The sequence below is a fragment of the Caretta caretta genome, chromosome 3, assembly GCF_965140235.1.
Source record: "Caretta caretta isolate rCarCar2 chromosome 3, rCarCar1.hap1, whole genome shotgun sequence".
NCBI classification, from domain to species: domain Eukaryota; kingdom Metazoa; phylum Chordata; order Testudines; family Cheloniidae; genus Caretta; species Caretta caretta.
Genome location: NC_134208.1, coordinates 102,400,662 through 102,421,371, shown reverse-complemented (window position 1 = coordinate 102,421,371; position 20,710 = coordinate 102,400,662). Strand labels below are relative to the sequence as shown.

Here is a 20,710-nt window from a genome sequence, read left to right as displayed (position 1 = left end):
AATGAAAAAACACAGAAACAAAAAAACTGATTTTGTGTGTGTGGCGGGAGTGGGGGGAGAAGGAGAACAAAAGTTGGTAGCCACAGCTTTGTAACTAAAGAAACCAAAACCAGAATCCTCCGTCCTTTTTCTGCAATGTATCCCTCTATCACCTTGCTGGTACCCACAGCATTGATAGAATTTTGCCCCACTTCTTTCCATCCAGGTTATCATGGGAGGCAACCACTAGTGGACCATGAGGCTTGTTACACCTCTGTACAGGGAACTATAGAATGACCTATGCAATATATATTCTATCCAGTAGGTGGAAGTATGCTCAGCTAAAAAGGGATGTATTAGATCAAACAAGGAAAATAATAGAAGAGCCAACGTATCATACATTTCTCCCCACCTTTGTCTAGCTACATTATAAACTCCTTGTTGCAGATTCTCTCTTCTTATGTGTATGTCCAGCACCTAGCACCCTGGAGCCCTGATCTTAGTTGGGGTCTCCAGGCACTAAACAACAATTGTAATAATAAATAATGTGGAGTTATATGTGTTAGTGCATGCTTGATGTGTACACATGAATACTCATGTATCTGCATGTAGGTGTGGGAGTCAGTTTCTACAGATTTATTTTTATAGGTATCTGGACAGGTGTGCATTTCTGTGGTTGTGCTCTTGGGCTTCAGGAGTGGGCCTTTAATGGACCCATTGCAGCTGTGATAATGTGTGGTCCTAATTCCACACATAAAATTATAATTACTTTCGTGAACAAAAAACATGGAGCTGGTTATAAAAAATGGGAAGAGGGGAGGGAAAGAATCATGAAAATGTTTGTGAAATTTCATTTTTTTAAATTACCCTTTTTGACTAATTTGCTGCGAGCTCTAGTGTCCTGTAACAAATAAAACCTGGACTTAGCATAATACATCTGTCAAAACAATAAATATGCCTGTTTGGGCCTTTCCGTGAAAATAAGCTCATGAAAGAGGGTGTGGGAGAGCAAATGATGGAGGGAGGGGGGATGGAGTGAGCAGGGGGCGGGGCCTTGGGGAAGGGGCGGGGCAGTGGGCAGGGCAAGGGTGTTCAGTTTTCTGGAATTAGAAAGTTGACAACCCTAGTGACAGCACGTGTTTGTTTCTTGGCAGCAGGGAAAGATCCCAGGTGGTCATTCTTCAGCTCTACTCTTGCTGCCTGAAACTTCCAAAGCTGGTCTGGCTGTGGGGATAATTATCCCCAAATGTGCCTGGGGCAGCTACCCCCTCTCCAGCCTGAGCAGCCCTGTATCTACTGGTGTCACAAGGGGCTTGCTCCTGCCTTTGCAACATGTCACCATGTGAAGGTGAATGGCGAAATCTGCAGCAAGCATCTTCTGACCTAAGCCCAGAGCTTCCTTCCCCACACCACTCCCTGAGCCTGTTTGTTTCAGGAATTAATTTGAAAAAAGTAAAGGAGTACTTGTGGCACGGCTGTTACTCTGAAACCTGTCATTTTGAAAAAAGTGCTGCTGAAACTCCCAGTCCTGCTATTGGCTCTGCCAGATACACCTCTTCATTCCTATTGGCCAAGCAAAGAATTGCCAGCCCAGGGAGGGGAGGGGAAAGAAGAGTGAACCACATTGCTGCTGACTGGTGAGGGGTGGCGGGGAGAGGAGTAAGCGACGAAAGCAGTGTGCGTCACTCTCGCTCCCAGCTAGTGAGGGGAGGAGGCAGAGGAGCAAGCAGCGTTGCTCCCAACTGGCGGTACAAAACTTGGGGTGGAGGGGCTGCAGCCCTCCCCTGGCATCCCTAAATGGTGCCCTTGTATGGCTGGCTCTTCTAATAATCCTTGTGCCTGGCAGTTCAAACTCAGCAGACAGCTGATCCACCCTGCTGGTAGCCTTTCCCCCCCATCTCACAGATATTATGCAGAACACAACAGGTAGCTATAGCCATTGGGATATTTTTTCTCTCTGAGATGCAGTCTAGCTAGTAAACATCACCAGAACCTTTTATTCTACTGAAAGCACATTCAACAATAATCCTGCACCTGCTCAGCCAATTTATCAGTGGACGGCAACCTTCGGACCGCCGCTTCCCGCAGCTCCCATTGGGTGGGAATGGTGAACTGCAGCCACTGGGAGCTGCGGGCCGCTGTGCTTGTGGATGGTTGATGTAAAGAAACTATCTCGCGGCCCGCCAGTGGATTACCCTGATGGGCCGCGTGTGGCCCGTGAACCACAGGTTGCCCACCACTGGAATAGATGAATCTTTCATTGATGTCAAGGAAGCAAAGGGTAGGGTCCCCCCGAATCACTACTGTCATTTCAACAGCACAAATGGGAATGTAGCAACCAGGGAAGAATGTCCCTGCTTGCAGCTCTTGGAAAAGACCTGTGTTCTTAAAGATGTAAGCATCATGCAACCAGCTCTTGCATAACTATGGGAAAACTATCCCTTTGCACATTTGGATGCCAATGGAACCCTCTGTGGATTTTTTAACTCTGAACTGATATCCCTCCCGATAGCAATCCAGCATTGTAAGTTTCTTTAGTGTGATCACCACTCACTTCTCTACTGTCAATGTAGTTCTAATGCTGGTGATTCTGCAGTGGAGGGCTAGGGCAAACTTGGCACACAGGTCCAGGAACATGGCCTTTTGCACCTGAAAGTTCTGAAGCCATTGCTCATCATCACAAACTTGCATTCTGATGTGACCTCACCAGCCAGTTCTTGTTTCTTGGTCCCAGAAGCAGCAATCCACCATGTAGAGCTGCTCTGTGAGAGTCAACAGCAACCTGCCATTTTTATTTGCTTTGTGCATCAGCACCCAGTCATTATCATCAAACATCTCCTCTTCTTCCTCCTCACACACATGGTTGTAGTCATACTTGAAATTCCACAAATACAGGAGATTCATGTGTATTGTATCAGCAGCAGTTATTAATATTGTCTGAAGTTCTGCAGAGCACATGCTTCTGCCAGAGAGATGGCAGAGATGGAAAAGCAGAGCATAGGACTGTGAGAGTTGTAATAACAGCACAAAAATTATGGAATGAAACAAGCATTATGTGTTGGAGAAAATGGCTTTATGGAAATTTGATCCCAAGTTCCCAGAAATCTATGAGCGAATCACAAGTATTCCCAAAGCATTGTAAAAATGTCCCACAAGGCATTGGACTGGATGGCGGCGCAGGACACACAGGGATAAATATCTATGTAAATATCCATGGTGCACCACATTTTCCATAGATGCTACCCCTCTTGGTGAGTAATGGAGTGCCATCGCAAGCAGACAAGAGGCATACTCTCAGGCAATATGCAAATGTCATTGGTAGTACATCAATGTAACTTACATCAATGAAACTTTGTATGGTAGATGTAACCTTAGTTTCCTATCTGTAAAATGAGAATAATAATGCTACTTCACAGGAGTGTTGAAATGATTAATTAAGGTTTATAAAGTGCTAACATTCAGCAAAATTCACCCAAAAAATCCCTAACAACTGGACAATCCATTGACTCCCACATTCCCAGCTTATTTTGACAAATGACTCTTAAAAACACTTTTTAAAATGTTGATAACTGTGCACAGACTTCAGCACAAGTGAAAGATTCGCATCTCTCTTTTTACATAAAATGTGTCAAAAAACTTTCCTAAAATCTTTGGGGCTGGCCCTGTTCAGAGAGGTGTGATCACAGCGGACAGCAGTCAGTTATGTCTCTTGAAGGAAGGGTCAAAAATATTTTACAGGCCTTTACAAATGTACAGTACCAGAGTGAGAAATGCATATTCCCATGGTGTTTTGAGGGGAAATTATTCTTATTGTATTTTCATGTAGTGGACAAAAAATTTAAAAATGAATGCAGACTTTCATCAATAGTATTGTTATGAGGTGGGTGAAACCTTGTTGTGGGTTAAGTTAAAAGCACATTAAGATTGATAGATGTGAGTACTCCTTTCAGTTAACATAACTGAAAAGACAATCCCTCATCTAAGGCAGAAGGAATATGTGACCCTGTCCAAGAGCTTTTGCTGAGTATTGTTTGAGGTGAGAGAGAGAGAGAGAGAGAGAGAGAGATTGGCAGAACACAGAGGACCAAGAGAGCCAAATGAACAGCCTGAAGGAGCTGCTGCAAACATGGTGTATGGCCTTTGAAGAAACCTGGGGAGAGGTTTTGTGGTCAGGATGAAGAGTGTTCATCCTGACCACAAAAAGTCAGGAGAGGTCAGCTGAAAAGAGTGTTCTTGGTGCTGTGAGCAATGAAGTTGTTTCCTGCTGTTTGATTCCTTCTGTGTTCAGAGACACAGGACTCTGTAAATAAACAAAACCACATCAAAGAACTACTTGAATATCAGCAATTTCTCCTATTCACTGGAAAAACCTGCTAATTTTTTGGCTATCTGCTAAGGTCAAAAGAAGTGACAGCATTTATAAAGAGCCTGGGGCACCAAGGCATGAGTTTGTCATACAATGTAATTTGGATCCTGACCAGAGGGTGACTTGAAAAGTTGCTGGGGGCTTGATATAAGCAAGAAAGCACTTTAATGGTTTGTTTTTCCTCCTTTTAGGCCTCAAAGTGAACCCATGTTTGTGGCTATTAATCTTGTCACATGTCAGTGTCAAGTGCCAATTCCAAAGTTACAATCTATAAATATTTGTAACCATTTTGATCATTTCCCTTTTTAAACATAAGAGTCCGCACACTGGTTTAGTGAATCCATTTTTCTATAACAGTGCACACTTAACTACTTAAAAGCTATACCTCAGCATACAAAGTTCATAGCTTTTTTTTAAACGTGACTGTTCCAGCAGAATGTTACTTTTTAAAATTACTGCTAAGCATCCATAATGGGAGCTAATGGTTGACTCTTGTGAGCTGCCTACAAACCCTGTGTGGTGGTGCTCATAGTAGTTACTAGGAATTTCTCTGACCTATGCTGGTTTTACATGAGTGTAAGTCAATGGGCTTCTGTGGAGTGAATCCTGCTTTATGTCAGAATAAGTGAGAAGAGAATCAGGTCCTAAAAGTAGAGGATGGATACAAAGAAGCTGGTGTTTGAGAGAGATCACTAGACCGAGGTAGGCAAGGAATGGGGAGAGGGCTGAATTGTAATCGTGGGGGCCTTTTGATGTAAGGAAGCTACAGCTATAAGGGGGGCAGTGATGGTATACGGAAAGTATTCATCATCTCCCTGAACAGATTGTTTTGATTGTTTCTCTCTGCCTTCAAAAATGGAGGCTTGGTTTACCGTTTCTTCCTTTCACAGCTCTAATCCCTCTCTCTGCAGCTTTCCCTGATTTCCTTATATTTGTGCCACATATGCCAACATTCTGCCCTTGTCCTTTTGCTCAACTGAGAATCGCCAACAATGTTTCTTCCCCTATCATCATCTTGAGGTTGTTCAAGGGGCAGTTTCTACTCTACCACAGAGATTTTGTTTTGTTTTTCTGGAGGCGGATATTCACAGATCAAGTCTGTTCTGAGGAACCTTCTAACCTCACAGCTTCAGGCTCCTGCAGCAGCTCTGTAGGAGGAATGAAAGAAGAGAAACAATATCACTGCTCAGTCACTGTGAGCATTCTATAGACCATCAAAATACATAGCTGCAAAGAAGGATGTATAACTTTATTATTCTTGGTGACTGGGAAAGGATTTTAAAGTTTCTTAATCTCACTATAAAAAAATCATTCTATTCTATTCTGCCACATGGAGTGTGGTGTCCTAAAGTTAGATAACTGGGAACGTTTGTCCTTACATTGCCCTATTGTGATTAATCTTAATATAATTGGTGCCTAGATAGTTTTGGTGATTGTGTATTAAAAATACCTGCTAGGCACATAAGACAGAGCTGGATAGCCAAAGCATAGTAGATCAGTCTGGAAAAATCCTAGGGCCTGGTTTCAGAGGTGCTGAGCATCCTGAGCATGCATTGATTGTAACTGGACTAGTGAGTGCTCAGCACCTCTGGAAATGAGGCCTAAAAGCCTGAAGCAGAAATGTTACTTGGGCAGGTAATGGTGGCAAAGTTTCTGCGCACCACACAAGGACACCAGAAAGTCTGCAGGGTGAGCTGAGTGACTTCAGATGTAGCACCATAGAGCTGCCAGTTAGAAGGCAGAATGCCTAGAAAGCTATGGCCTGGTCCACACTCACATTTTGCTATTATAGCTATGTTGATTAGGAATGTGAAAAAAATTCCACCCAAACAACATAGCTATTCTGTGGCAAAAGCCCTAGTGTGGATGCAGTTATACAAACAAAAAAGTCCTTTTGCCGATGTAGTTTATTTTGTTTGGGGAACTAGTAGCCCAATGACTCCAGGATCTGGAGACCAAGACCACGGGGGAAACTAATGAACAATTGTCTTCAAGCAATATTCACATGTCCTCCCAGCTCAGATACAGGTGTGGATCTGTTATTCTGGCCACTGCCTGTAGCAGCTGCCTTGGAAATGACTGAAATGTTCCTGGAGGCGAAGGTGCCCAGGGCTGGAAAACCCAGCCCCACAATGGGCTAGCCTGGCCTGGAATGGGGACAAAAGATGACACCATTGAGACCCAGAAACATTTGCAGGAGAGCTTGGCCCAGAGCTACTCAACTTTGGAACCAGGGTCCACCCATGGCCACAGCCCCAACTGAAAAGACTGACTTTTTCAAAGCTTCAGCCGCCCAGGTGTTGTGGCCACCCACTGGGGAGAGTCCAATGATTTATCATTGCTGTAGGGAATAGGGTCACATCAAGTGTGAATGCCCACTGAGGGAATGTGATGGTCTGAGGTGCAGTTTCAGTCTGTCTGGGGAGGCAATCAACCAACGTGTAAGCCTCCCTCGTTCCCTAAGCAGTCCAAGTAAAAATTGGACCAAACTATCATGGAAGGTCTGCTAGACTTGGGCTGCAGGCACACCTTGCATCAAAGGGACTTGGTTTTGCCCAAGGTCTTAAATCCAGGACAACCTCTTTGATTCTTGTGCATCCATGGTGATGTCTGGTTGTCTGCCTCTAATCTTACAGGCAGTGAACCAGGTGGGCTGACTGGGTGGGAGTCTTGGATTGCTTACTCTGGTTGCTGCTACTGGGGCAGGACTGGAAATATCTTCCAGTGTTCATGTGAGGAGAATCCATTCTCTCAATGTCTGAGTTCTTGGAGGGGCAAGAAGGAGCCTACTCAGAAGATGCCTGGATCTATTCCCCACCACCTATTCAGATTTTTTGAGACTTGCATTAAATTCATGTTGCAGAACAAGCAAAGGAAGGACAGAAGAGCTTGGACCTGTGCCTGTGATATCATGGAGCCTTAGGGAGGGCCTTCTCAGAGAATGGATCTTGGAAAGGGAACAGCCCAGCAGTCCAGATATCTTGGTGCCCAGCAAAAGGGCATCTCAGATTAAGCTATGGTCTTGGAGTACAGTGCCCTGCCTCACAACTTCCACATTGTGGCAGACCAGCACAAAGACTCAACACTCCAAGAGTGCTTTACTCATTGTCAGAATATTTGTGACAGACTGAACACCCAGTGTTTCCCCAGTTTGAATGGAGAAATTAGACATTGTGCCACCTTCTAACCTGATGCCTAAACCCCTTATATGGGAGCTCCTACAGCTGGCCCACACTATACCAACCATGGGGCACCTGGGAAAGGATAAAACCCAGGAAAGGCTGTTGGCCTGGTCAGGGCTATACAGGTAGGTAATGGACTTCTGCCTTTCATATTCTGGCTGCCAGAGGACAGTGCCAAAAGGCAAGGGGCGCTAGCACCTTTAATTTCCCTATATCTCATTGCTTGTGGGACCCCATCTTCTGCACCTGCAGCGCTAGAGTGGGGAATCAGCCTTGACAGGGGCCTTTAGTTCACCATTCCAAACCCTAAATCAGCTTTAACTGGAGGCTGCACCACTTTAACGTAACATGGAACCCAGATCAGAAGATCTGCTTCATGGATATTTTAATTGTGGAAGAAAGTAGTTACAGGTTTAATCAAGGTTGGGGTAACAAAACAGTTACTCTCAATCCCTAGTCCCCTTCCTCATTCCAAACTGCTCCCAGAAAAATCCACTAGAATATAAGAGTAAAAGCTGAAGCAGAATTCTCTGCTGCCTGGCAAACATATCACAGCTTTCAGCTGTGCAATCCTAACTATTTTAACCGGAGTCCCAACAACAACATTGCTAGTTGGACATTTGTCCCCATCCCCTGTATACAGTAGTCAAATCACCTATCTCTGCTGAGGCATCCTAAAATAATTCTTCCATTATGAGGAATCTCGCCCAGAAGATCAGTCCTGCCAGCTGTGACTGCTGCTAGGATTCTTCCTAGGTGGCCCCTAAGAGGACCCATTGCTGGAAACAGATACCTCAGATCCTTCCTTATTGTCACCATTCCTCAGTTGCTAACTCCCAACAGGCTTTCATGTTCTCTCTTCAGCCCCGATTTTTCCCTTTGTGTTGCTGGGATCCCCATGGTTAAGCAAAACAAAAAAACCACCACTTCAGATTCTAAAAAAATGCCTTGTTTGGACCACTTTTCCTTCTCGTCCACTCATACCCTTAATAATCCCGAGTGGAGTAAAGCAAATGGAGCTCCTACAACAGAGGAGATCCCAGTACTACCCCCATCTCCACTCACAGGGGAAGAGGAAGCCACATGTGTGATTGCTAAACTGCCCTTTACCTCTACATTTCTGATACAGCCTGACTGTGTTAAAGTTCCACTGTATCCCTGCCCCTCCTCTAAACCCCATGCAGAACTGAAAATGGAGGGCATGCCCTGCAAACCATCTGCAAGAGTAAGGGGACCTAATCCACTCCTCCATAGCCAAAGCTCCTTCTGGCAGCTGCTCCCCAACAGCAGGGAGCTTCAAAGCAAGCTCTCTTTCCGTTTGAACATGTACTCCTATTGCTGGTCTCTTCATCCTCCCTCTCCGTGCCGATCCCAAGTCAGCTTCCCCAGCTACACCTACAGGTACCTTTGGCCTGGGGACACAACCCCGCCCCCCAAGCACCACAGGAATAAAGTTTATAACATCAGCTGATAGCACCACATAGATCCACTGATCTGTTCATAGTGACTTCTGCAGCAGTCTCCACACACACAGACTCTTATGCCATCCCATCCAGAGCAGTTGTGGGTAGGACAAAGTCTCCTTTTAGCCCCATTATCTGAGATTGCTGCCAGCTTGGAAGGAAGAGCATGTAAGAACTCTCACTCTCTCTCTCTCTGTAGCTCAGAGAGACTGACAACAGCGAGACTTTTGTTTTGGACTTTTAAGATTTGGGAGTTCTGAACCTTAGTCCTGAGGTAAGGGCCTTTAAAGTGATTTCCAACTGCTCCTTTCATGGAGCTTAATTAAAAGGGAGACATACTTATGTTAATTAGTGTGCTTGGTTTCTCATTGCCCTGATCTGAGCAAGCACACTTGTTGACACCCCAGTAGGACAATGTAGGGTGAGGTGTATCTGCAGTATCACTTCTGGCCATGAGGGTGGGCATAGGTGGCCCACCCTGTACATGAAAAGTGTCTATCACAATGTGCAATGAATGTCAATAACATAAAAAAGTACACAAAAACTCAAATGAACAAGTAAGAGGAAAAAATAAGACTTTCTTGAAGCTTTGTGAAATTTAAAGTTTTCAATTTGCATCCTATAGAAGTTTCCTTTTGAGTTGAAAGAGAACTGACCTAGGCTGAAACCACTAAATTTCAGCAGGTCAGAAATACGCATTAGATAACTCGGTGGGTTTTTTTATTGAAAACCTAAAACAGGTAACATCCAGCATCCAGCCGTACCCACCCACCATGCCCAGATTCCTGTCTTCTTGGGATGTCTTTCAAAATTGTTCCTCACCTCCATTGTTCCTGCACAGGGGGACAGCTGACCTGCTGCCCTATTTGTGTCTTCATGGGAGCAGAATAAGTTAGATCTGCTTCAAAAAATATACACCTGGAAATCTTTGGGAGAATGGAAGAAAAATCCTAAGCTTCTGCCTGAACCTTAGCCCAGAAAACTATGAATTGCTCCTGTTCATCTCCAGGGGATGTTGACCTTAATGATGATGATGTAAATCTCAATACCAACTATTTCACTGCTGATCAAAGCATAAGCAAATAAAGATCGACACATTCTACTGGAAATGGCAGCTCTTTTTGGCATCATGAATGGCTGAAGCTTGAGTTATAGACAGCTCCTGTAGGTGTACCATCCTAATGAGAGCCAATGACTGGAACAGGAAGCAAGACAGGGTGCAACTTTTTAACAGTGCGGGTAATTAATCATTGGAACAATTATCTAGGGATGCGGTGAATTCTCCATCACTCAGAGTCTTTGTATGAAAACTGGATGTCTTTCTAAAACATAGCTCCAACAGAAGTTATGGTCTTGATGTAGCAATTACTGGATAAGGTTCTGTGGCCTGTATTATGCAGGAAGGCAGACTAGATGATCATTATAGTCTTTGTCCTAAATGTTAGGTAATGCTCACTCTTACTTTGCTCCATGCTGCACATACCTACACACACACACACCCCTGTGTGGCTCTCACAGGTTTGTCTTGCGCTTGGAACACTGAATGACAGAATAACCAAAAAGAAAAGGAGTGGACTCTAAGGTGCCACAAGTCCTCCTTTTCTTTTTGGGGCTATAGGCTAACGCGGCTGCTACTCTGAAACCTGTCAGAATAACCACAGAACATTTCCATGGATGTGATTCCAGTGCTCAGGTGTAATGTCCCTGTTTTGCTGTGACGATAAATTCGCAGCTGTTCTTTATCACCCTTCACAAATTCTCAGAGTAGAAAAAGGATCAATATGTACTAAAGCCGCTGACTGGCGGATTAAGCAAATATGGTGAAGCAGCCTGTGTCTTGTCAGTGAAAAACTAGGAGGGAACGGCTGTGTCAGCCGCTCCCCCCGTGCGGCTAATGAGCGGGTTTAGGGTGGGCTAAGCATGCTCACTAACATCTGAAGCTACTGTCCTAAATCTGTTCTTCGCTGCGGTCAGGATCTCTTCCCTGTGCAAAACCGGGGTAGATTCTCAGAGGGACGTTGGTACTCTGGTGAAGCTACATTGGGCTGCGATATCCATGACCCCTCGCTATGGGCAGCTGGGAAGCAGAGACGCAGGAGACTTTGCAAACCCCAGGTGAGTGTAGGAGAATTTGTTTCTTTCAGATCCTGCTCTCTTTAACCTTTTGGGTTGTGGGTCCCCCCCGCAGAAACTGGGTGACTACCCAAGCATTGTCTGAACGCTTCTGAAACCCGGCTGACTTCTTTTGTTGAGGTTAGTGGTTTGCGTTTCCTTAAGGTTGGACCTGATTTTTTCTGAGTAACTGCAACTTTGAGGGCAGTGGACGCGTTTTGTCTGCACTCCCCCCCCCCCCCCCCCGCCACCCCCTCAGCCCTTTGGTTGTTTTTGTAACTAAACTCTGCACATCAGAAGAACTCAGAACTACGAAGATCGCTGTCTGGCACATACTGCCGTGCATGTTTCCATCTCCCACTGTTGAAATTGACCCATTTCATCTTCTGTTCTTGGGTAATGTGTTCAATTGGCTTTTTGACTTTGTGTGAAGGGTAGCTGAAGCTTCGCAGGAGCTTTTTGTCTGTTTATAAAGACTATGAAGGGACGAATTCGAAAGTTTCTTGCTGGCTATTTAAAAACTCTCTGACCCTAGACAAATACCGAAAAGCCTTACTAGTGGGGCCTGAAGCCAAACCCGTTAAATAACTGTCTTAAAATACCTTGGAAAAAGAGCAAAAGGGTATCTTTGTTTTTCTGGGAACTCTCTTCTGGCCTCAACCTCACTCTGGAGTGCAGAATATCAGGAACGCTTAAAATATACGCATGGCGGAGTGGAGAGAAAGAAAGTAGTAAATTTAAATACTATCTATTGCAAACCTTCTTTGATGGATACAAAGAGCTGGCAAAGAACAGGAGTACTTGTGGCACCTTAGAGACTAACAACTTTGTTGGAGCATAAGCTTTCATGGGCTACAGCTCACTTCATCACATGCATTGAATGGAACATATAGTAAGAAGATATATATATATATATATATATATATATATATATATATATATATATATATATAAAGAACATGAAAAGGTGGAAGTACCCATACCAACTGTAAGAGGAAAGGAGTACTTGTGGCACCTTAGCAACTAACCAGTTTATTTGAGCATAAGCTCACGAAAACTTATGCTCAAATAAATTGGTTAGTCTCTAAGGTGCCACAAGTACTCCTTTTCTTTTTGCGAATACAGACTAACACGGCTGTTACTCTGAAACCTGTAAGAGGCTAATTAATTAAGAGGCGCTATTATCAGCAGGGGGAAAAAACTTTCGAAGTGATAATCAAGATGGCCCATTTCAGACAGTTGTCAGGAAGGTGTGAGGATACTTAACATGGGGAAATCCTCACAAATGGGCTATCTTGATTATCACTTCAAAAGTTTTTTTTCCCTGCTGATAATAGCTCCTCTTAATTAATTAGCCTCTTACAGTTGGTATGGCTCCTTCCACCTTTTCATGTTCTCTGTATATATAAATATCTTCCATTCTAGGCATCTGATGAAGTGGGCTGTAGCCCACAAAAGCTTATGCTCAAATAAATGTTAGTCTCTAAGGTGCCACAAATACTCCTGTTCTTTTTGTATCTTAAATGTTTCTTACATCTTTATTTGTAAGCTGATTGTTTTACAGCCCAGAGACCCAGAAACAAAGTGTATGTGAGGGATGAGCTATAGACCTTTTTATAGCACATTAATACTGTGCAGACAAACTACTGCAACTTTATATGCTAGAAGTTGACAGTTCACTTAAAGGTACCCTGGGGTCTGATCAGGCAGCCACTACTCAGATGGGAAGTTCTCACTCCCACAAGTAATCCACTTAACTTCAGTGGAGCTATGTGTGAGTCACAGTGGCAAGATTTTTTTATATATATAATTGATGCTGCAAGCTGCTCAATGCAGAAAGAGACTGGGAGACTCTCAGAAGTTAAGGGGACCCTGGGTGCAAGAGGCTATACAGGTCAGCTTGCAGAGTTGTGGGAAGGGTTTCACTTAAGCTATGTCTACACTGCGCTTTTCTCATTAAAACTATTGTCCCTCAGGTAGGGTGACCACATGTCCCGATTTTTTGGGTCTTTTTCTTATATAGGCTTCTATTACACCCCACCCCCCGCACACACCTCCCCTGTCCTGATTTTTCACATTTGCTGTCTGGTCACCCTACTCTCAGGGGTGTGGGAAAAAAACACCTCGTTGTGGGGTGGTTTTATTTTGTCAAGAAGAGTGGCTACACTGCTTACCTTACAGCTGCACCAAGGCTTGTAAGCTGTGCAGAGTAGACACTGCCTTGTAAAACGGTGCAGTAATATATTCAGAAATGGTGGGTTTTAGGGCTCTTAATGGCAGAACATCAATTACCTTTTCCTGACCCATGGGTTTAGGTTACTAATTCCAAATTCCTGGAGGGCACATCTCTTGTAAACAGACAGCTTGAAATTGTGTCCCAGTTTATCAGAGCCTAATACAAATATTTATAGTTTTAGAAAATGGCAGACCAGAAGTTCCCAGTGAAGAGTCAAGCAGGTTTACCAGAGATCAGCTCTTCACAATGGCAGCAACAGCTTGTTTGAACTTCAGTTCGATGATTTGCTATTCAATCCTGGGGCCCTTTTTTCCAAGAGAGGTAAACAATATACAGCTCTGCAAACTATTATTCAAATTACTTGCATATTTTGTAGATCTTTTTAAGTTACTTCTACTTTAAATAATCATTTATATTGCAGCATCACCACTAGGGCTACATGTGAGCCCAAGCCCCTATTGTGCCAGGCGCTGTAAGAGACAGTTCCTGTCCCAAAGCACTTGCAGCCTATTTTAACTGAGGCAGCTAAATCGTAGAGAGGTGAAGTGATTTGCCCTGCCTCACATAGCAGGTCAGTAGGAAAACCAGGAATAAAACCCAGGTCTTCTGACTCCCATTCCAATGCCTTATCCTCTGGATATCACTCTTCCCTCCCCTCCCCCATCCACTTATGACTTCCCCCTCAGTCTTTCCCAGGCTAAAATTTGCCTGGCTGGCAGATAGGAAAACCACCTTTATTGTCATATTAAACTGAGCAAACTTAATGTGCAAGCTGAGAAAAATAAATAAATGCATGTAGAGCCCCATGACACATCAGAGTAAGCAATTGCTCAGAGAAAGAGAGAGGCAGGCCTTGGGGCAATGCCTACAAGAGAGGGCTAAGGGTTTTCTCCTGGAACATTTCAGTGTTCCACTCACCTGCCTGATGGAGTGATCTTCAAAGCTTGCCCCCAGAGGCTGCATAGCCACCAGGATCTGAGAGGCCAGTGCTCTCTGCGCAGAGGCCTTGTACCTCTGTTCCAGTGCTGGAGTCACTCTGGTTCTTCCCCCCTGGCAGTGTAGTTCTAGCGGAAAGGAAAAGTACAGTTACAGAACATATTACTTCTTCCCAGGTAATTTCTATAAGGCCAGTGGGGAGATGTTGTCATCTTTCCCCCTGCCCACTCCACACCCTTCCTCTGCATGGATCCAAAATTTGCAGGGTGTCCTCTGTGGCAGCCCGGGATGTGGGGGTACAGGAACCAGGCTGTGGAGACGGCAGATTCCTTCATTTGCCACTTCCTTGCAGGGGGGATGAGGTCTGTGCACACCAGGTTCCACCTGCGTACGGACTTAGGGAATGCGTTCTGTCCCTGAGTAAGGTCCAATTAGCTGACCTGTAGTGCAACAAAGCAACTTAGAATTTCCTTCCTTCACACCTGCTTCCACGTGGAATAGATGCTGCTTCTGCTCCTGACTATAGAAATACTGAATTGTGGTGCAATTTTAAATTGTTGTCGAGTTACTGCTGAATCTCCCATTCTTTAAAAGAGAAAATGCTTTATGACCATACTGGCAGGTACAATGTAAGAAGGATGAAGATGAAAGACTTGATTAAAAGTATTTTACTTAATGCTAACATTTTTCTTTGTGTACTGAGGTCTCTCTCCTAAGTCTGGCTGTCATGGTGTTTCCTTTTACAGGCAGAAAAAAAGGGTGCCAGTGACACAGTCGTTGGACTGATTTTTGGATGCTTTGCTTTATCTAATTTCTTGACTTCTTTAATAGTAGGCAATTATGTAAGTATTTCTACAGTTTTCAGTACTGACTTCCTTATGGAATAGGACCTAACAACCTTACTCAGAGTCTGGTCCAGATAAACCAATTTGTGACTGCTGACATATATGTTTGCTCTTTTAAGCAAGTGAAAAGATATGTAAACATAATAATGGCCATACTGGGGTAGCCCAAAGGTCCATCTAGCCCAGTATCCTGTCTTTCAACAGTGGTCAATGCCAGGTGCTTCAGAGGAAATGAACAGAACAGGTAATCATCAAGTAATCCATCCGCTGTCACCCATTCCCGGGTGTTTAGTGGTCAGGAAAAACTAATTATGGGCACTCTGAGACTCATTCCATACTCTAGTAAACATATTTATTTTGTCTTCCTATTTTCCAATTGCTTTTACAGACATCTGCGCTCTTCCTTTCAATGAAGAGTCTGGACACCTGTAAATTCAGCTAGAAATTAGGAAGACAACCAGCAGCATGAGACTAAGTTACTCTGCTGATCATCAGCAAGCACTCTACAGTAGAGAAGCTGCTGTTTTTTTTTTCTTTTTTTTTTAAAAAGAAGGCAGCTTTCTCTCTGACGGCACATTCAGCCAGCTGGGTTAGAAGCAATAGTTTGTGTGCTTTGTTCTCTGAGACAGACCTCCCAGGAGAAGAGGTCAAAACTAGGACTGTCAAGCGATTAAAAAAATAAATCATGATTAATTGCACTGTTCAACAATAGAATACTTTTTTATTTAAATATTTTTAGATTTTTCTACATTTTCAAATTGATTTCAATTACAACACAGAATATTAAGTGTACAGTTCTCACTTTATATTTATTTCTGATTACAAGTATTTGCACCATAAGATAGAAATTAGTATTTTTCAATTCACCTAATACAAGTACTGTAGTGCAAACTCTTTATCATGAAAGTTGAACTTACAAATGTAGAATTATGTACAAAACAAATGCATACAAAAACAAAACCAATCTAAAATTTTAGAGCTTGCAAGTCCACTCAGCCCTGCTTCTTGTTCAGCCAATCACTCAGACAAACAAGTTTGTTTACATTTGCAGGAGATAACGCTTCCCGCTTCTTGTTTACAGTGTCACCTGAAAGTGAGAACAGGTGTTCTCAGGGCACTATTGTAGCCAGCATCACAAGATATTTACGTGCCAGATTCAGTAAAGATTCATGTGTCACTTTATGCTTCAACCACCATTCCAGAAGATATGTTTCCATGCTGATGACGGGTTCTGCTTGATAACAATCCAAAGCAGTGCGGACCAACACATTTTCATTTTTGTTATCTGAGTTAGATGGCATCAGCAGAAGGTTGATTTTCTTTTTTGGTGGTTCAGGTTCTGTAGTTTCTGCATTGGAATGTTGCTCTTCTAAGACTTCTGAAAGCATGGTCCACACCCCATCCTGCTCAGATTTTGGAAGGCACTTCAGGTTCTTAAACCTTGGGTGAAGTTCTGTAGCTATCTTTAGAAATCTCACATTGGTACCTTTTGCATTTTGTGAAATCTGTAGTGAAAGTTTCCTTAAAGAACAACATGTGCCGGGTCATCATCAGAGACTGCTATAACATGAAATATGTCAGAATGTGGGTAAAACAGAGCAGGGGGCATACAATCCTCTCTCAAGGAGTTCAGTCACAAATTTAATAAACCCTTTTTTTTTTTCCAAGCGTCATCAGCATGGAAGCATGTCCTTTGGAATGGTGGCTGAAGCATGAAGGGGCATATGAATGTTTAGCATATAAATTCCTTGCAATACCCGGCTACAAGAGTTCCATGCAAATGCCTGTTCTCACTTTCTGGTGACATTGTAAATAAGAAGAGGGCAGCATTATTTCCTGAAAATGTATACAGGCTTGTTTGTCGAGCAACTGGCTGAACAAGAATTAGGACTGAGTGGACTTTGTCTTTGAGTGCAGATATGTAACAAAAAAAATCTACATTTGTAAGTTGCACTTTCAGGGTAAAGAGATTGCACTACAGTACTGGTATGAGGTGAATTAAAAAATACTATTTCTTTTGTTTATAATTTTTACAGTGCAAATATTTGTAATAAAAATAATATACACTTAGATTTCAATTACAACACAGACTATAATACAAAAAAAATTCCAAAATAGTTAATAAATTTCAATTAGTCTTCTGTTTAACAGTGCAGTTTAAAAGTGTGATTAATCGCAATTCATTTGTGAGTTAACTGCCCTAGTCAAACCTGTGGCCAGAATATGCTGTAATCAAAAAAAAAAAGTGGACAGGAGAACTTTTTTTGAAGTATCTTCTTTTAATTTCAATTTTGCCTCTCTTCGTGACTAGTACTCAAAGATTTGAGAAACCCCTTGTTAGTCTCTTTCAAAATTGACACTCCTCCCACCCCCACCCCCTCACTGCAGTGATTACAGTCTGGCCAGTCAGTGGGCATGGAGCTAAACCTTGCAAGAAAACATTTTAAAGCTGGAAAATGTCTTCTAGGTTCTTACCTTAAATATGGCTATCAAATATAGTTCTTAAGTTTAGTGTACAGGCTGCTTTAAGGCCCTAACTACACTTTTTTTAGTGTTAAGAGTGTGTTATCTTTTGCCCCTTCCTTTTTTTTGGGGGGGGGGGGGGAGGGTGGACTGTGTGTGTGTGGGGGGGGATAGGGGGATAGTACTTGAAAATCTTTTCAATAAAAGTGTCATTAGACCTCTAGTGTTTCCAATGTAAAGTCCCTTCAATCTACAAGAAAAAGAATAAAAGCCCTTACAACAGACCACAGGGGTGAAAGTAAGGCAGTATGGGTTGCTGTAAAAGTGGCCACCAGTACCGGTCTGTACAGCTGACTTTGCCACGACAGCGCTTTAAGGGGTCTACTTAAGTGCTGCCGCAACAGCATTTTAATGTCGTTGCCCCTTTTGCCCCTCCCCGGGCTGCCAACAGGGAGTGAAAGGAGCAGCTGCCCTGGGGCCGGCGAGTTAAAAGGGCCTGGGGCTCCGGCCGCCACCCTGGACCCTTTTAAATCCCTGCTGGAGCTCCGGGTGGCGTGAGCCAGGCAGTGCAGATGGGCTGGCTGGGGGATGCTGACCTCCAGCCCCACCCCTTCTGCCTGAGGCCTCCACCCCTTCTGGGGCGATACCGTACCAGTCGGAGTTCAATTTTACTTTCACCCCGATAGACTGGTAATGTAGAGGAGGAAAAAGAGGCATCTGGCTGTTTTCTCAGCACTGCTAATATATTTACATTATTGCATTCATTTTCTTCTACCCACCTCCTGACCAGTTCTAAGTTTACCTTCTTTCTCGCTCCTTTCCATCAGTCTACATCCGTCTCTCTCTTCTGCTACCTCCCCCCACATAAGTTACACTTCTCCAAGTGCTTTCACAAAGGCTGAAAATATTCCTCTTGCTGAGCCACGAGGTTGCCCCACAGGTAGCTTTGATTGGAGTTGTAGTCTTTATGTATCTTGACAATATTTAGGAGTGCATGTGACTTCTCAACTGCAAGGTAAGTGAGTGGGGGCTGTGGAGCAGCTGAGAGGCCTCCACTGGGGGTGCTGCTGTGTGAAATGCACAATTCATTACTAATGGAAGAGACAAGTGAGTAGCCTATATCAGTGATCAGACATCTCAGGGTTTCACTGAAAGCAGGACAAACCACTGGCTTCAGGAAAACAGGCTGCAGTACAGGAATTGGTTCTCTAGACCCAAACAATCCAAAGAAACTGAAATATCTGCTCATGCTAAGGGAGGGTTAGAATGCAATTAGAAGTCCCACAGGGTTATATTGTTGAAGGTGACCTGGCCATAGGCTATGCCCTCAGCCATCCATTTCCTAGCTGGTAGAGACTGTAGTGAAAGCAGGCCATGCTGTCTTGCCTCTGGCATTTCTGAAAATGGGGAGAAGTGAGGTGCGTTCCCTACCTCAGAGATGGTCACTAGTTTCTTTTAAAATTGGCTTCTATGACAGAATGATCTTTTCCCTGAATAATTAGTCTTCCACAGATCCTGTGTTTACTGCCTTTTGGAGATTATATGCCCTGTACTGCATACCCTGTTGTCTTGGATTAGCTTCTAGTCTGTTAGATAGATGAGCAAAGAAGGAGCTGACTAAAATGGCCGTTTCCATCATGTACCTTAATAGCACCATTACTGCCTACTATAGGCAATGCTGGATGTATGTGAGTCACTCCATCGAATTGGTATAAGAATGCTGGGGCATTCTGCCACTGTATAGAGGCTACAGCAAATGGCTGTGAGAGTGTTAGCTCTACCAGTGACTTACTGTTGGGAAAAAGTAGGTTAAATCACTTAACCTAAAAATACTCTAAATGGTTTGGTTACAAGTTAAATGTGGGGGGAGTCAGTGATCTTTTTCTAGAATGTACACAGTGTTTTTTATTTCATAACAAAACTCCCCAAATTTCCTTGATAAAAATGGACTGGAGATAATTAAAATGTAATATTTATTCTTCACCAATTGCAGCTTGTACAAATTGGAGCCAAATTCATGTTTGTAGCTGGGATGTTTGTCTCAGGATGTGTTACAATTCTGTTTGGGTGAGTGTGTTTTCTTGCATCTTATTTGTAGTGTGAAATTTGCATTGTGTTGTTAATTCTACAAAAAACAGATGGTCTTACTGTTAAAACTCAGGGATAGGAGTCAAAAGACTTCAGTTCTGTTTCTGACATTGGGCTGATGACTTAACTTCTCTTTCTTAGTTTTCCTCTTCTGTAAAGTGGGAATAATACTTACCTAACTCCTAGGGCTATAAGGCTTGTTTAGGACTGAGACCCTTGTCTGGAAGGCGCCATAAATGCAATTTGCTGTTTAGTTATTGGAAAAACCTCAAGTAAGTATGGTAATAAGTGCATACAAAATCTAGCTTACAAAAGGGGATTTTTCAATTGTTTTAAATGCATTTGGAAATTGGAAACTTTGCCTGTTTGCCATTGTAGGAGCTAAGGCACCAACTTGTGCAATGTGTAGGCTTTTTAAAAATAAAGTGTCTATTCCCCATTGGGCAGCTGTGAAACTGTGAAATCAAGTTCAGCTTTGTGGGGAAGTTGCTTGTCAGAACTATGAGGAGTATCGGAGGAAGGCACTGGAGTTCTTCACAGGGAAGAAGGATGCTGTGCTGGCCCTCTGCCCCCAAAGCGGGGCAGGGGAGTTGGAGGAGGGCTAGAGACTGTTTCCCTCCCCTTCCCAGCAGCAGGCAGAGCTCTCCTTTTCCTGTCCAGGCACTAGGGATCAGGGCCGGCTCTATGGGTGTGTGTTTTTTTTTTTTTTTTTTTTTTTTGCTGCCCCAAGCTCAGGTGGGGCTGGGGCTTGCAGGCGGCGCTGGAAGCGGAGGGAGTGACGTCACCTTCTCCCAGCGCCTGCAGGGGCTTCCCCCCCTCCCCTGCCTGGCTGCGCAGAGAAGCCCCAATATAAGGGGAGGCACAAGGCAGCACAGCAGCCAGTGCACAGATGAGGTGATGCAGCCCCGGCTCCCCGGCAGGACTCGCTCTCTCCTCCCCAGGTAGCGGCAGGGCCCTGGCAGCTCAGCATCCCAGGGCTGGGGCTTCCCCTTCCCACTGCAGCCAGGAGCACGGTGCCCTCGCCTCGTCTAAATGACGCA

The 20,710-nt window shown here is 43.8% G+C and overlaps 1 protein-coding gene across 2 annotated transcripts in view; it reads left to right on the top strand.

Moving 5' to 3' along the window:
• Positions 1-11,059: 11,059 nt before the first annotated feature.
• LOC125634158 (MFS-type transporter SLC18B1) overlaps positions 11,060-20,710 on the top strand; it is a 39,900-nt gene continuing 30,249 nt past the window's right edge. Inside the window, exons 1-4 of one of the 2 annotated variants that reach the window (XM_048844523.2) lie at positions 11,060-11,105; positions 13,514-13,659; positions 15,021-15,116; positions 19,576-19,649. In XM_048844523.2, the coding sequence (XP_048700480.2) occupies positions 11,060-11,105; positions 13,514-13,659; positions 15,021-15,116; positions 19,576-19,649 (362 nt within the window). Of the gene's footprint in view, positions 11,112-13,513; positions 13,660-15,020; positions 15,117-19,575; positions 19,650-20,710 lie in introns of both variants that reach the window. The other variant, XM_048844521.2, reaches the window with a different exon arrangement.